Raw genomic sequence first — 13,379 nt, forward strand, 5'->3', positions numbered from 1 at the left:
AGCCAAACACATTGTTACAATCTTCCTTGTTGTTAACAAGTTCTTAAAAAGGAAGGTTCAGCTGCGTGCCTCTTCCGTGGGCACTGATGTCTGCAAAAGCTGAATGAGAGGGTTTAGAGACACCTTCTCATAGAAGAAGTCACAATGGTGCTAGAGAGCTTCCCTGAAGACAGGCTGAATGGGCCAGGCGGTCTGATGGAAATAGAGTTATAGTTTGGGAAAGACTGCTTCCTGGTTTTACTTCAGAAGACTTGTGCAATTGTCCCAAAGAACGAACATCTGCCTGCCTGTTAATGAGGATTCTGTGAATCCCTAGGCAAGACAAAGAAGGAGAAATAGAGCTCTGAGAGCAATCTTAACATATGCAAACTTAGTGACTTCTCACTACTCCTGTGGTTCAGGAAATTGCAAACGCACTGTGTAAGTGGATTCATTAGTTGCAGCTTGCCAAATGAAAAAACACCAACACATGCAGCTAAAACATGAAGTAATAGGTTCTCCGTCTTCTCAAATATCAAAGGAGTACCTCACTAATTCATCTCTGCTCCTAAGCTGGAGTATTTTCAATAGGTATTCTTAGCTTCAAGGAAAAGCCCTCTTTATCCAAAACAGACCTGACCAGAAAAGCTTATATTCATAACCCCCAGCAAGAAATATGCTTCCACTGCAGGTACAGAAGTACAATGGGGCAAAGACATAGCCAAACCCCAAATTCACATGGTATGTATAGTATTTGATAGTAATTTTAATGATGGTAAGCATTTTCAGGTTTTGGATTGTCAGAGGATTTCTCAGTGGATTTCCTCAAAACATTTCCTCCGAAAATAAAGGCTTTGGCTACTTCTAGGTTTGCATCTTAACCCACTCTCACACTTAAATTCCTTTAAAACAGTTGAGTTTCCTACTTTGCTTGAAAGCCAGAGTATCAAACCCTACTTTTCCACATTGATACAAACCCTCAACTTCACTTCTACAGACTTTAAGATCTCTGTTCATTACTATTTCTGCTATATCCACTTCTCCAGAAAGGGCCACTCGGTGCCAGAGCTGGTAGCCCTACCGTAACAACAGCTAGGGCTAGGAAGCAGCCTCAGTAAGTATCTGACCTAGAGAAGGCAAAAGCCTTGAGCAGAAAAACTTGCAAGCACCTTTACTCCTGTGAAGCTTCACTTAACACCCATGGAAAAAACAAAGAGGAAAAACTCCCTCCTGTAAGCATAGGCTCAAACATGATATAAAGCCCCTACAGACACTGTTTCACATTCAAACCATGCTTAAAGGAACGGGCATATACTTAAACTTGTTTAAAAGACAGCCTGGAAAACTTATAAACCTACTGTGGAGGCAGAAGGGGAATAGGGTGTAGGTTGTTTCTACTAGAACATTACTTGCAATCTAATTGGGCTTTGCATGGATTGGGCTCTCTATGTAGCATGACAAAGCTTAAGCTTAACAATTTAGAGATGACTACACCTAGATAAAGCCTTAGTGAAAAGGTCTGTCGAGCAATACCCAATTTTAACAATATTCTAAATGTAATGTTAGCATCCCCCAGATCCATACATAGTTTATATAGACTGAATAGTGCATTAACAGTAACTTCTCATGCCAAATAATCCAACATCATACATCCAGATCTCTCATGTACTTCATTTCCTTTCCTGCCTGGAGTACAGGTTGTACATTCAGAACTCCAGGATTCCTTTATTCTTTCCCTCAGAAGCGTTCTGTTATTGACAACTATTACTTTATTGAATTTCCTTTATACTCTCCAGAGACCTAGCTGCCTCCCCAGCAAAGTCCACTAGAGAGTCACAGTAACATATCATATGATCAGAGAACTATCCATAAATCTTAACCGATCTTAAAATGTCTAATTGAATTAATATCATCTTGTCCAGGAGCCATATTTTACAATTGTTTGACAGACAACCTTCCCCTGCTGGCCTGTTCAATGCAGCATATGGTATGTATTTTAGTGTTCTGGAAGCAAAGCTGGTGAAGCCAAATTCATGTCACTGCGTCCATCACAAGCATCTCCCAACTATTCCCCAGCTATGCATCACAATTTTGGAAATGTTTCTTTTCCAATGACTAAGTTGATAGAGGAAAACATGAAGCTTGCTCAACAACAAGGCATGCATCATGTTCTTAGCTATATCACCAGCTATATCTTACCAGTTAGTATGTCACAGTGCCATTCTGTTTTCCAACTTAGTCAAGGAAAGAATAGGGCTTAGTTTTGGGGTTGTTTGGGCTTGCGTTTTTTGTGGGTTTGGTTTTGGGGGGTTTTTTTGGTGGTTTGTTTGTTTTAAGAAAAAACTGCTCAGGATTCATAACAAGTACAAATTCTGACAGTTTTCATAGATCTGCATTGTGGGAGAGATTCAACCGTCATCTTCTCTTCAAAGGGCTTTCAGGAGTACACTGACCCTTCTAGACACACCCCCATCTGCCTTCAGGCCTATCAGTATATCAGCTTTTTTTTTTTTTTTAAATTTGTCCAACAGGAACTAAACTCCCCATGCTGTGAAGTATTCTTGACAGTGTTTGGCAAAAAAGATCCTCAAGGAAGCCCTGCAGCCCTTACTAGCAACATCTCTCCCTGCCCAATCTGCTCTCAATTGTTTCATCTGTTGTTGGTCAGTCACCTAACTATAGGCCGAGGAAATAACTATTATTTCTGCTACCCCTTTTGTAATTATTTACAACATAAGGCTTACGCACTTCCTTAGACATACACTATTCTGTGATTACATTACTTAATCAGTAATATAGATACAGTACTCATCTATCTCACCAAGGTGTTAGAAGAGCCTGCAGGATGAGAAGGAGAGGGCACATCTGAATCCCATAATGAAGCTAAAATTCATACCTGCTACTAATTAAAAGAACAGCACACAACTGCAAAATGTATGGTTAGTTTAAATGGATAGGAATTAAGGGAATGGAAAAAAACAAACAAACAAAAACCCTCACAAGTACAGAAATCCACTGGAAGTGTCATAAGCTGAGTTGCGTCCTGAGGTACTTACGGAGCTGTGAGATAGCCTTCCAAGAAGCCAGCTGCATACATGATGTCTTCATTGCTTAAAGTCTGACTGCCATAGCCTGCTCTGACTTCCAGAACTCCCCAACCTGTTGTCTGTATAGTGTTGTTGTAGAAACCATAGGCATCTCCACTCCTGTCCAGTATATTCTTGACCTGAAGTGTTTTTTCAGCTCTATTCCAGTAAACAGTTGCATAGCGGATTTCTATGGTGGAGAAGAAAGTGGGCAAGGAAAACAAGCAAACATGAGTAGGTGTTTCCTATCCAATACTGAAATGTCAAGACAATATTTCAGCAATTTTAAAAAGTTGATTTGATAGCTTTCCGTCAGGTTTAGTTTTACTATGGAGAGCAACACTAATGTCGACATACTGAAAAGTGGCATAAGAAATAGCTGGAGTTTTACCAAGACAAAAAGTTACAGCTAAATATTCTCATGGTACTCTTCTGGCAATTATTTACAACTCTTTCAGTGTACAGCTCCAACATAGCTGAGTCTTGACATAAAACTCAGAAAAGTATTTCTTTACCTGGCCCAGAAGAAAATCTATACAAGTCTTACGGAAAGTAGCTTTGGAACACAGCATGCCTTAGCGACTGCAAAGGATTATGAACTACGTTGACTTGGTTTTCCACCTAAATATTCAAAAAGCTGCAAAAGTTTGCTAAACTGTCTTTCTGGGCAACTAATCCTGGAGGGGGCATAACCCAACAGGAGCACTAGAACTCAGTGGATCATGGGCTTAAAGACAAAAGCACCACAGGTATGCAATCCTTTACAAGACACACAATCCCTACCACCCAGCTGGAATAGAATCGATCCCAAGTGTGAAATGAAAGGGAAAGAAGGGCACTAGACTGCTCAGTTCTGCTTGGACTGCTGTTTAAGAAACATTCTTCATTAGCCAGGTTCTAATCCTGCTGAGCTGAAGAACAGAGCAAGGTAAACTGCTTTCCAAAAAAAAAAAAAAAAACCAAACCTGCAAGTCTACCTCAACCTTCCCTAAAATGGGACCTGATTACATCAGATCTCTGTTCATGACTAATCAAATCACTACTGCAGTATCGCAAGTGAAAAGAGTTCAATAATCATGAGTCAGAGTTCCCAGAAATATTTGAAAAGTTTTAATGGCTAAACTCAAACACTGACGACTCCTGAGAAACTCACAATGTTTTTATTCCCCTGACCTTTCTCCACTGTGTGGCAATTAGTCCTGCTAGTTTATAGCACAAAATTACAATTTTATTATCACTCCTCACAACAATTCTTTGTGTGTATCATGCCTGTAACAGATGCAAAATAGAGCACTAGATCTAATTCTGGATGATCTTACACAAAATATGTAGCATGCATGCTATGATAATGGAACCATAAAAAAAAAGCAATATAATGCCAGCACAATACCTAATGCTCTTCAAAAAGGTCTAAGGAAAACATTTGTGATTAAGCAGCTAGTTTGATTTCAAATTAAGCGCACCCACTTTATTCAGTACTCTAAAACATAACATAAAGAAACTATTTTTCATGAAGAGCCATGATGTATTTGAATAAAAAACCAAAACAATTTTCCAAGAACTAAACTCTTTCTCCAACTGATCACTTTTTGACATAACAGTTACTCATTTGCTTTAAGCGATTTTTCATCCATTTTACCAGACTGTTGAATAATCTGTGTCACTCAACAGCCAGAAAGCTGTTCTCTCTTAGTGTTCCAGCAAGAATAGCTAAAACTGTTTCTTACTGAGAATCACAGAATGCCTGAGGTTGGAAGGGACCTCTGGAGGTCATTTTGTCCAACCCTCCTGCTCAAGCAGAGTGACCTAAAGCCAGTTGCCCAGGATTCAGATCCAGATGGCTTTTGAGTATTTCCAAGGATGGAGACTTCACAACCTCTCTAAGCAATCTATGACAGTGCTCACTCACCCTTATAGTAAAAAAGGGTCTCCTGATATTCAGAGGGAACCTCCTGTGTGTTTCAGTTTGTGCCCATTGCCTCTGGTCCTATCCCTGGGCACCACTGAAAAGAGCCTGGGTCCATCTTCTTTACATCCTCCCTTCAAGTATTTGCACATACTGATGAGATTCCCTCTTGCACCTTCTCTGCTCCAGGTGCAACAGTCCCAGCTTTCCCAGCCATTCCTTATGTGAGAGTTGCTCCAGTCCCTTAATCACCTTCATAGCCTTTTGCCACACTCTCCCCCATAGTTCTAGATCTCTCTTGTACCAGGGAGCCCAGAACTGGACCCAGCACTCTAGGCATGGCCTTACCAGTGCTGAGCAGAGGGGAAGGATCACCTCCCTTGACCTGCTGGCAACATAGCACCCCTCCTGACGAAGCTCAGGAGACAGATACCCTTTTTTTGCTATAATGGCACATTGCTAGCACATGTTCAGCTTGGTGTCTACCAGGGCCCCCAGGCCCTTTTCTACAAAGCTGCTTTCCAAACAGTCGTGCCCCCAGCGTATACTGGTACATGAGGCTATTCCTCCCCGGGTGCAGGACTTGGCATTTCCCTTTGTTGTACTGCATGAGGTTCCTGTCAGCACATTTCTCCAGCCTGTTGAGGTCCCTCTGAATGGCAGCACAGCCCTCTGGTGTATCAGCCACTTCTCCCAGTTTTGTATCATCAGCAAAATTGCTGATGATACACTCTGCCCCATCATTAAGGAAGATGCTGAACAGTATCAACCACTGGCATACACCACTAGTCACTGGCCTCCAGCTAGACTTTGTACCACTATGCCCTATGTCAGTCTTCATAATGTACTAGAGACACTTCTCACATGAACAGGAAAAGCACTAGCAAAAACAGAAGGAACTGTGGGTCTTCCCCTCCCCCCTTCTATGAACAGAAGTTTTTACATGAATCTATTTAGGGATGAAGTCATTTCACAGACTTGGAACACAGTGTTTAAAAACATGTTTTTCATCTGCCAGGTACTGAGGCTATTTAAAGGACTGAGACATGACATACTTTGGATAACTCTTCAAGCAGTTATAATCTTAGTTTTCTGTTGTCTCTCTAAGTATCTTCTAGTAGTACAAGCAGTAATTGCAATATTAGTTTAAGGGTAAACACGGGAATCACTCAGACTGAAAACCTACAAAAAGAAAAGCAAGCTGATAAGGGTCATCACTAAAGAGAGCCAAAGGCCACCTTACAAAGTTGAAGCTTACCTAAGCAAAGAGATCATGGAAAGGGAGGTCCCTTGAATAAGTGGTGCAAGGGGTCAGTACAGAAGACAACTAGCCTGTCCCCCAGTAAAGAGGAAGGCTGATTCCAACAAAGAAGCCCGCTGCAGGGCAGAGGAGAGGCAGGCCACATGCCCAGTACACAAAGACAGCCGAGGAATGGGTAAAAAGAGCAAGTACGAAGTAGAAGAAAAGATGATCATCTTCCCATCTCTTCAGTAGGCTGTGGAGAGGTGGCGAGTAGTCAAGAAGAACCAGGGCAGCTAGGTATTGTTATTGGTGCCCACAGACTAAACAGGTATGTCAAACAAACTTTCTTCTGCCCAAAGCAAAATAGCCATTGCTTTCTTTTTTTTAAAAGAAGGCTAATACTGGTGCCAGACAGACTGATCTGACACGGGTATTCTAACACAGCAGACTGTGTTTCTTTGTTTTATGCTCTGCCAGAGCATGAACATGCAGAGCTATTTTCAAAAGTCAGAACAAACTTTAAAATTACCCTTGGAGCTTATCCTGCCCCAACTTCACTATATGACAAACTTAAACTGAAGAAAACCAGGACTAGAAAAGGATGGGAGAGAAGGGGAAAACATTAAATTACAGGATAATTTGCAAAAAGCCTGGAGAGGCCTTTAGAGGAATAACATCAAGACAGCGGTCGTAGATGTGACTTAATGATGCTGGAAAAGATCATTTCCCACTACTGATTTCCCCCCCCTACTCATTCACTCATCATCCCATTTCATAGAATCGTTTTGGTTGGAAGGGACCTTTAAGATCATCAAGTCCAACCATTAACCCATCGCTGCCAAACCCACCACTAACCCATGTCCCTCAGCACCACGTCTGCCCATCTGTTAAACACCTCCAGGGATGGAGACCCCACCACTGCCCTGGGCAGTCTGTGCCAGTGCTTGACAACCCTTTTGCTGAATACATTTCTCTTAATCTCCATCTTAAACCTTCCCTGGCACAACTTGAGGCCGTTCCCTCTTGTCCCATCGCCTGTTCCATGGGAGCAGAGACCGACCGCCCCTAACTACACCCTCCTTTCAGGGAGCTGTAGAGAGCAAAAAGGCCTCCCCTCAGCCTCCTCTTCTCCAGGCTGAACACCCCCAGGTCTCTCAGCCACTGCTCACAGGACTTGTGCTCCAGACCCCTCACCAGCTCCATTGCCCTTCTCTGGACACGCTCCAGCACCTCAATGTCTGTCTTGTCATGAGGGGCCCAAAACTGAACACAGCACTTGAAGTGGGGCCCTCACCAGTGCCAAGTACAAGGGAACGGTCACTGCCCCAGTCCTGCTGGCCACACCGTTCCTGATACAGAAAGCTACTTCAGTTTTTAATGCATTTGTGGAGAAAGGAGAAGATACGGTCAGCTGTGACAAAACCAGCTAAAACTTCCCCCTGACCTCATTAAATTTTATGGCGGTTTCCACAAATCTAGTTTCCCTGGTCTAAAGTGTTAAAATACCTACATATGAAATTGCCATGTTTATTTCAAGGAATATATATATAATCATACAGTAATTGTTATAATTTAGAAGGTAAGTCTTTATCTTGCTACAGATGGAGTTAAAACTACAAGCTTATAAATCTGTATACACTTAAAACACGCTTACACTACAATGTAATCAAAGCATTTGCTATCACCCAGTCTGTTACAATTTTAATCTGCGTTCATCTAAACTAGCAGCACTACCTTTGCCAAGGAAACCAGAACTGAAGTATAACATGGAATATAGATATACAAGAAGCAACTGCACATTTCCAAACAATCCCATATGTGTTCTGCAACAAAAGGAACCTTCCCCTTGAATAAAATGCTGGCATTTTTATATTTATTTTTGGAGGGTGAGGCAGGGGCCCTAGCATCTCTTATCCCAGCCGTTGTTGCATTTGATCCAAATGTAAGAAGTTACCAATACATCTCCATGAATCTACAAATCACCCTTTTATCATTGAAGTTAGACCTCCCAGTGTGTAGCTGAGAATCCTGACAAGCGTTTCAGCCTATTGCCTGCTTTCAGGACTCTAAAAAGCAGAAAAGACTGTGATAATCTGTGGCTACTCCACAACAGTATTGCTTAGAATAACCTAAATATCAAGCCAAAGCACACACTATTTACTGCAATAAATGACTCAAAATCCCTTGGGATAGGGTGGGTCAATGGAGTCACCATTCCCCTCGTGCAACCAGCCGGCCAGGAAAACTGCATAGCATCAGGGATGCACAGTTCCACTACAACCACCAGTGCACTGTATGGTGGGAGACAGAAGTGGAGAAATGCAATGGCAAAACAAGCCTGGAAATAAACAAGTGTTCCTTCTCTTTCCTGCAGTTAGTAGGGACTGGGAGAACCCTTTCCTCAAACAGCCTCTTTTTAAAGATACATTCATGCTTCTGCCAAATAAAGATACAGAAATAGGATCTAGAATATAGTTGGGAGAGTGCTGAAACTTCTTCAACAAGTGAGAAGTATCTGCTTTCTGCCAAGATTATATGCTAAATAAGAGAAAAAATTAAGATATTTCAGCCATGACTAGGAGGTGTTGGTAGCCCCCTTGGTTTTCAGGCTGAAATGCCAAATCCATTCTCCACCTTTTTGGCTCAATACAGACATTGCCAATGTTATGTTAAAAGCAGAGCTTGTCTGTCTTGTATTTGGTGGCAGCGGAGAGTGGAAATACATAGTTGCTTGTGACAATATAGAGAAAGCAGTTAAAGGAAATACTAAGTGAGAGGACTGAGGCAAGATGAAAAAAAAGAAGAAATTGGATGCTGAAGAGGACATGGAAGAGTAGCAGTAATTTGTAATGAAAGAATGGATAAAGAAGATGAGGAAGAAAAACAGAGTGCAGTACAGCAAGATGGCCCAAGACCATCTAACAAACACGCTATTTGATAACTGCCACTAATATTTATTAAATAAATGACACCTACAAAAATAACACCTGACATACCTTAAGAATGCCAGTAAAATTTGTTCAGCAATGTGCAACAGCTGCTTTTTCTTATGCTTTCCAAGCCATGAGTTGTTTTTAAAACACATATATCTAGATAGGCTACTGGACTTTCTAATTAGAGAAATTAACAGAACTCCCTCTTCCTTGCAGATGAAAGAGCTACAAGGCTTGAGGGTGAGAATTAATATTTGTGTTTTTCCTTAGTCTGACAAACAAGCTAACTCACAAGCAACAAAGCACTGGTTAGGTTGCATGTAACAAGCCAAGTTAAATTATCAACTGTGAGCATCTCCTAATAATAGGAAAACCACTGGCTTCCTTAACTACTAATTTTTGTCTATATTTTACATGCTTATTTTTAGCTATGGCTTTTCAAAGGTGAAGCCTTTTTTCGTAGAGGTGCTCAGATGTACTTCATAGATTCCACCCGTACACTTTCCACTAAATAAGGAATCTATCACTCTGCTGTGTCATTGAAAACTAGTTTTGCTCAACTTAGAAACACAAAAGAACTAGCACAAAGTTTCACATCTGTTTTCAGTACACCCTCTCCTACAGCTAATGTTCAGTAATAAAGATTATGTTAGCACAGTATAGCATTTAAATATTTCAGGTCAGCCATAATAATAATAATAACAACCTGATATTTCCATTCAATTTTGTAATTAGATAGAGCTTGCCCTATTTCCCCACTAAACATTTTAGAACCAGGCTTTTAACTGTTTAAAGACGACTGTATACCTCTAAAGTGCAACTGATATTTCAAAGTACAGTTATGATTGGAATCCATTATAAAACAAATGTTAAGTACTTCAGGACTTCTTTAGAGATTAACTTAAACCACACAAGAACTTAACACGAAACCCAGTAATTTTCAATTAAAGGAGTAAATGCTTTCTTGTTCTGCATGAATATAAGCTATTTGTGTTTTCTATTCTACTGGCTTTATTCATCCTATTTCCTCATACATTTCAGGTCTAAGTAATTTTTCAATTTGCCTTTAACAAGCCTGTCATTATTTGAAGCCTAATCCCTTGATTTGTGCTTACATGAGAGAGAAGCAGTATTCAAATGTGAACTATAAATTAAGAGTTTGAGTCTTGTGAACATGAAAACCATACAAGATTACTTACTAGTAAAGCTTAGCTGATACAGAAAACTTGCCAAAACAGTTATAGGTTCCCAGTATAGGTCATCCACAGAGGAAACAAAAACAGTCATTTCACAAGTAGCTTCACTAATCTCATAGTCCCTAAATTTAAGTAATTTTTAACAGAGAACATTCTCTAGAAACAGTTTCCAAACAGTATGAAGAATCTTCAAGGCATTCAAAATGCTGTAGAACAATGAACAAATTTTTTTTTTTTTAAAAAAATCTAGACAATTCACAGTGCTGAAGGCCAAGTTTACTCCAATAAATAGCCTAAAGGCATTTTTATTTGCTACCTGGTAGCTTTCTACCAGTACTTCAATTATGATGTGAAGGAATCAGTCAGGTATTAGCTGAAAGCTACTTTATACCCTAAACTTCCTTTCTCTCCCTCTCCCTCACAGTTGACCCTTCCTTCAGTCCTACTAATACAGTACTAAAAGTTTTTGCCAATTAAGGTAAGGTTTGAAAAGTAGGTCTCCAAGATGAGGTAGGACCATCAGCAAAATGAGATGCTTGTAACATTCTGGACATTAAAACAACTGTTACCTTAATTTCTCTGTGCTTTGTGGCAATTAATAAATTAATTAAGAATTTCCCAGAAGATAAGCACTGAATCCAGCCCTTACGGTCTTCAGTATTCATTAAAAGCAGTACAAGAGGGACATATTCTCCTGGTGAGATTTGCTCCCCAACAACACTACTATTACCATCAGTACAAATGGTATCTAAAATTCTCTGATGGGTATTCTGCTCTAAACAGCTGCTGTCCGTCACGAACTTTTACTGATCCTCTAGAGACAGCTTCACTCTCACGTACTCCACACTTGCTCAGCACCTCCTAAATTTCCTCCATTACTGACTCCTTTCTCTATCCTTCCAGTTGATGGTACACCTGTTTCATACTTTGAAATGAAGAAAAAAAATAATCCTATGTTCATACCTGACTGGCATGTCTTTTCTAGGACATAGTTAGCTACCACATTGTGTCCACATGTGCAAGGTTTCTCAAACGTACCAAGGAGAAATTCAATTTCTAAGTGGGAAGCTGAGATTCTATGGAAAACTGTGAAGCTCACCAAAATGTGCCACTACGGCATTTGCCAAATTCCGCTTGCATCCAAATCTGACTCTGAAGTTGCACCAAAAATAAAGCTCTAAATTCAAGGGACAGCAAAGCTATAGTAGTCAACAGAGGAAGATTAAAAGTGTTACAAGAGTTTCACTTACTGATTTACCCTAACTGGGGCCTTACAACTTCAACAGAAGTAGTTTATTATGCAAATATGATGAAAAACAACTGCGAGCACAAAATTAGCATGAAGTGCTGTTTGCACCCCAGAAAGAAACTTCAAGAAGTTAAGCAGATATTGGGAAATTAATTAACTCTTCCGAGCAGATAAACATGTGTTGCCATTAAACATCAGATCATACATAAACAGAATTTCTGAAACACAGATGACAACCTTAACCCATAAACTAGCACTAAAACTCTGTTAAAGACGCAAGTCGCAGCGTGCTGTAGGCCACAGCACCACAGCGAAGGGTCCATCCTAAATGATTCCCGTGCGCGTGTATTACATTAAAACCCAGCACCACTGGGCCCTCAAGGTACCTGCCCATCTGTTAAATTCTTAGTTTGCTTCCCCTCGCCCATTCCGGGAACGACGGGGAAGATGTTTTGAAAGGACGCGGGGATGAGGTGCCAGCACTTAACACCCACGAAGCGCCAGGGGCCGAACCCGCCCCGGCCGGCGGGCCATGAGGTGCTCTGGGAGCAAGCCCAGGAGGCAGCCGGGCCCCCTCCGGGGGTTGGAGGGGCTTAAGCGCCGCGACGGCCCCGGCACTGCCGGCGAACGAGGCCCCTCGCCGCCCCGCACCAGTTTCCAAGGTGGCACGGGGGATCTTCCCCCCTCCCCCGGAGCCAGCCGGGGAGGAGGCGCAGCGAGGAGCTGCTACCCAAGGGGAGGCGCGGAGCCCGACGGGTCCCCCGGGGCGGGCCCGAGCGAGCAGCGCTGCCTCCTCGGGAGCCGCGGCAAAGCCCCGGGCCGGGCTCCGCTGACGGGACAGCCCCTCCCGGTCGCCTGGCACCCCCGGGGATGGGGGCAGCCGCGCTCTCTCCCTCCCTCCCTCCCTTCCCGCCCGACGAAGGGGCTCCAGGGCGATCCCCCCCACACCCCGCCCCCCTCGCCTCACCTGCTCGGCCCCCCGCCGCCGCCCACAGGAGGACGAGCCAGCAGCAGCAGTACACGCCGCCGCCGAGCCGGGCCATGCTGCTGCTCCCCCGCGCCTCCTCTAGGCACCGGGAGGCGGCGGGACTTTAAGAAGTTCCCTCGCTCAGGGCAGGTCTCGCCGCTGCCCCCGCCTCCTCCCGCGCCCGCCCCGGCCCCGGCGCCCTGTCGTAGGGGAGAGGGCTGGTTGCCCCCAGTGCCGGCCATCCTCTCCCCTCCGGGTCTGGGATGTGCCCCGGGGGAGGCCGGCCGGCGGCGGCGACCGCTTTTCACACCGCGCTTCCCGCCCAGAGTGTGGCGGCGGAGGCCCCGAGGCGGCTGTTGGGCCCGGGGCTGCCAGCCACTCCGCCACCCCAGCTGCCTCGCAGCCCAGCACGATGGCAGAAGGTGCAAGTGAAGGCGTTAAGTCAAGCTGGGCGGCAAGCCCTGGGCCCTGGCAGCTTTTTGACCCCGGCGCTTGTTTGAAGCCCCCGAGGCCTGGCCGGGATGTGGGGTTCACTGTAGGCCAAAGTCGGGCCTCACCGCCATGCCAGCTGGCCTCACAGGGCACAAGGCAGCAAGGGGGGAGCCCCAGGCTGGTGCCTGCTGGGCCACAGGGCTTGACAAGGGTGATTAACCGAACAGGGGCAAAGGTTTGTCAGGAAAGGCCCCCATAAAGCAATGGGAGTTAGGTGATCTCTTACCAAACTGCTTTTTACATCAGAGTGGCTCTCGGCCCTGTGGAGGAGAATAACCGCTGCACGTGTTGCAGCAGAAAAGCTGAGGGATGGTCCATTTCTGAGGGT

General features: G+C 43.6%; 1 protein-coding gene across 1 annotated transcript in view; it reads right to left on the reverse strand.

The window, feature by feature from the left end:
* PLBD1 (phospholipase B domain containing 1) overlaps window positions 1–12,643 on the reverse strand; it is a 42,498-nt gene extending 29,855 nt beyond the window's left edge. Inside the window, exons 1-2 of the mRNA XM_082479836.1 lie at window positions 12,560–12,643; window positions 3,036–3,255 (exon numbers count right to left, since the gene is read on the reverse strand). Coding sequence (XP_082335962.1) covers window positions 3,036–3,255; window positions 12,560–12,635 — 296 coding nt within the window. The 5' untranslated portion in view covers window positions 12,636–12,643. The remainder of the gene's footprint in view (window positions 1–3,035; window positions 3,256–12,559) is intronic.
* Window positions 12,644–13,379: the final 736 nt, after the last annotated feature.

Source organism: Vanellus vanellus, assembly GCF_965231255.1.
Source record: "Vanellus vanellus genome assembly, chromosome: 1".
In the NCBI taxonomy this organism is placed as follows: domain Eukaryota; kingdom Metazoa; phylum Chordata; class Aves; order Charadriiformes; family Charadriidae; genus Vanellus; species Vanellus vanellus.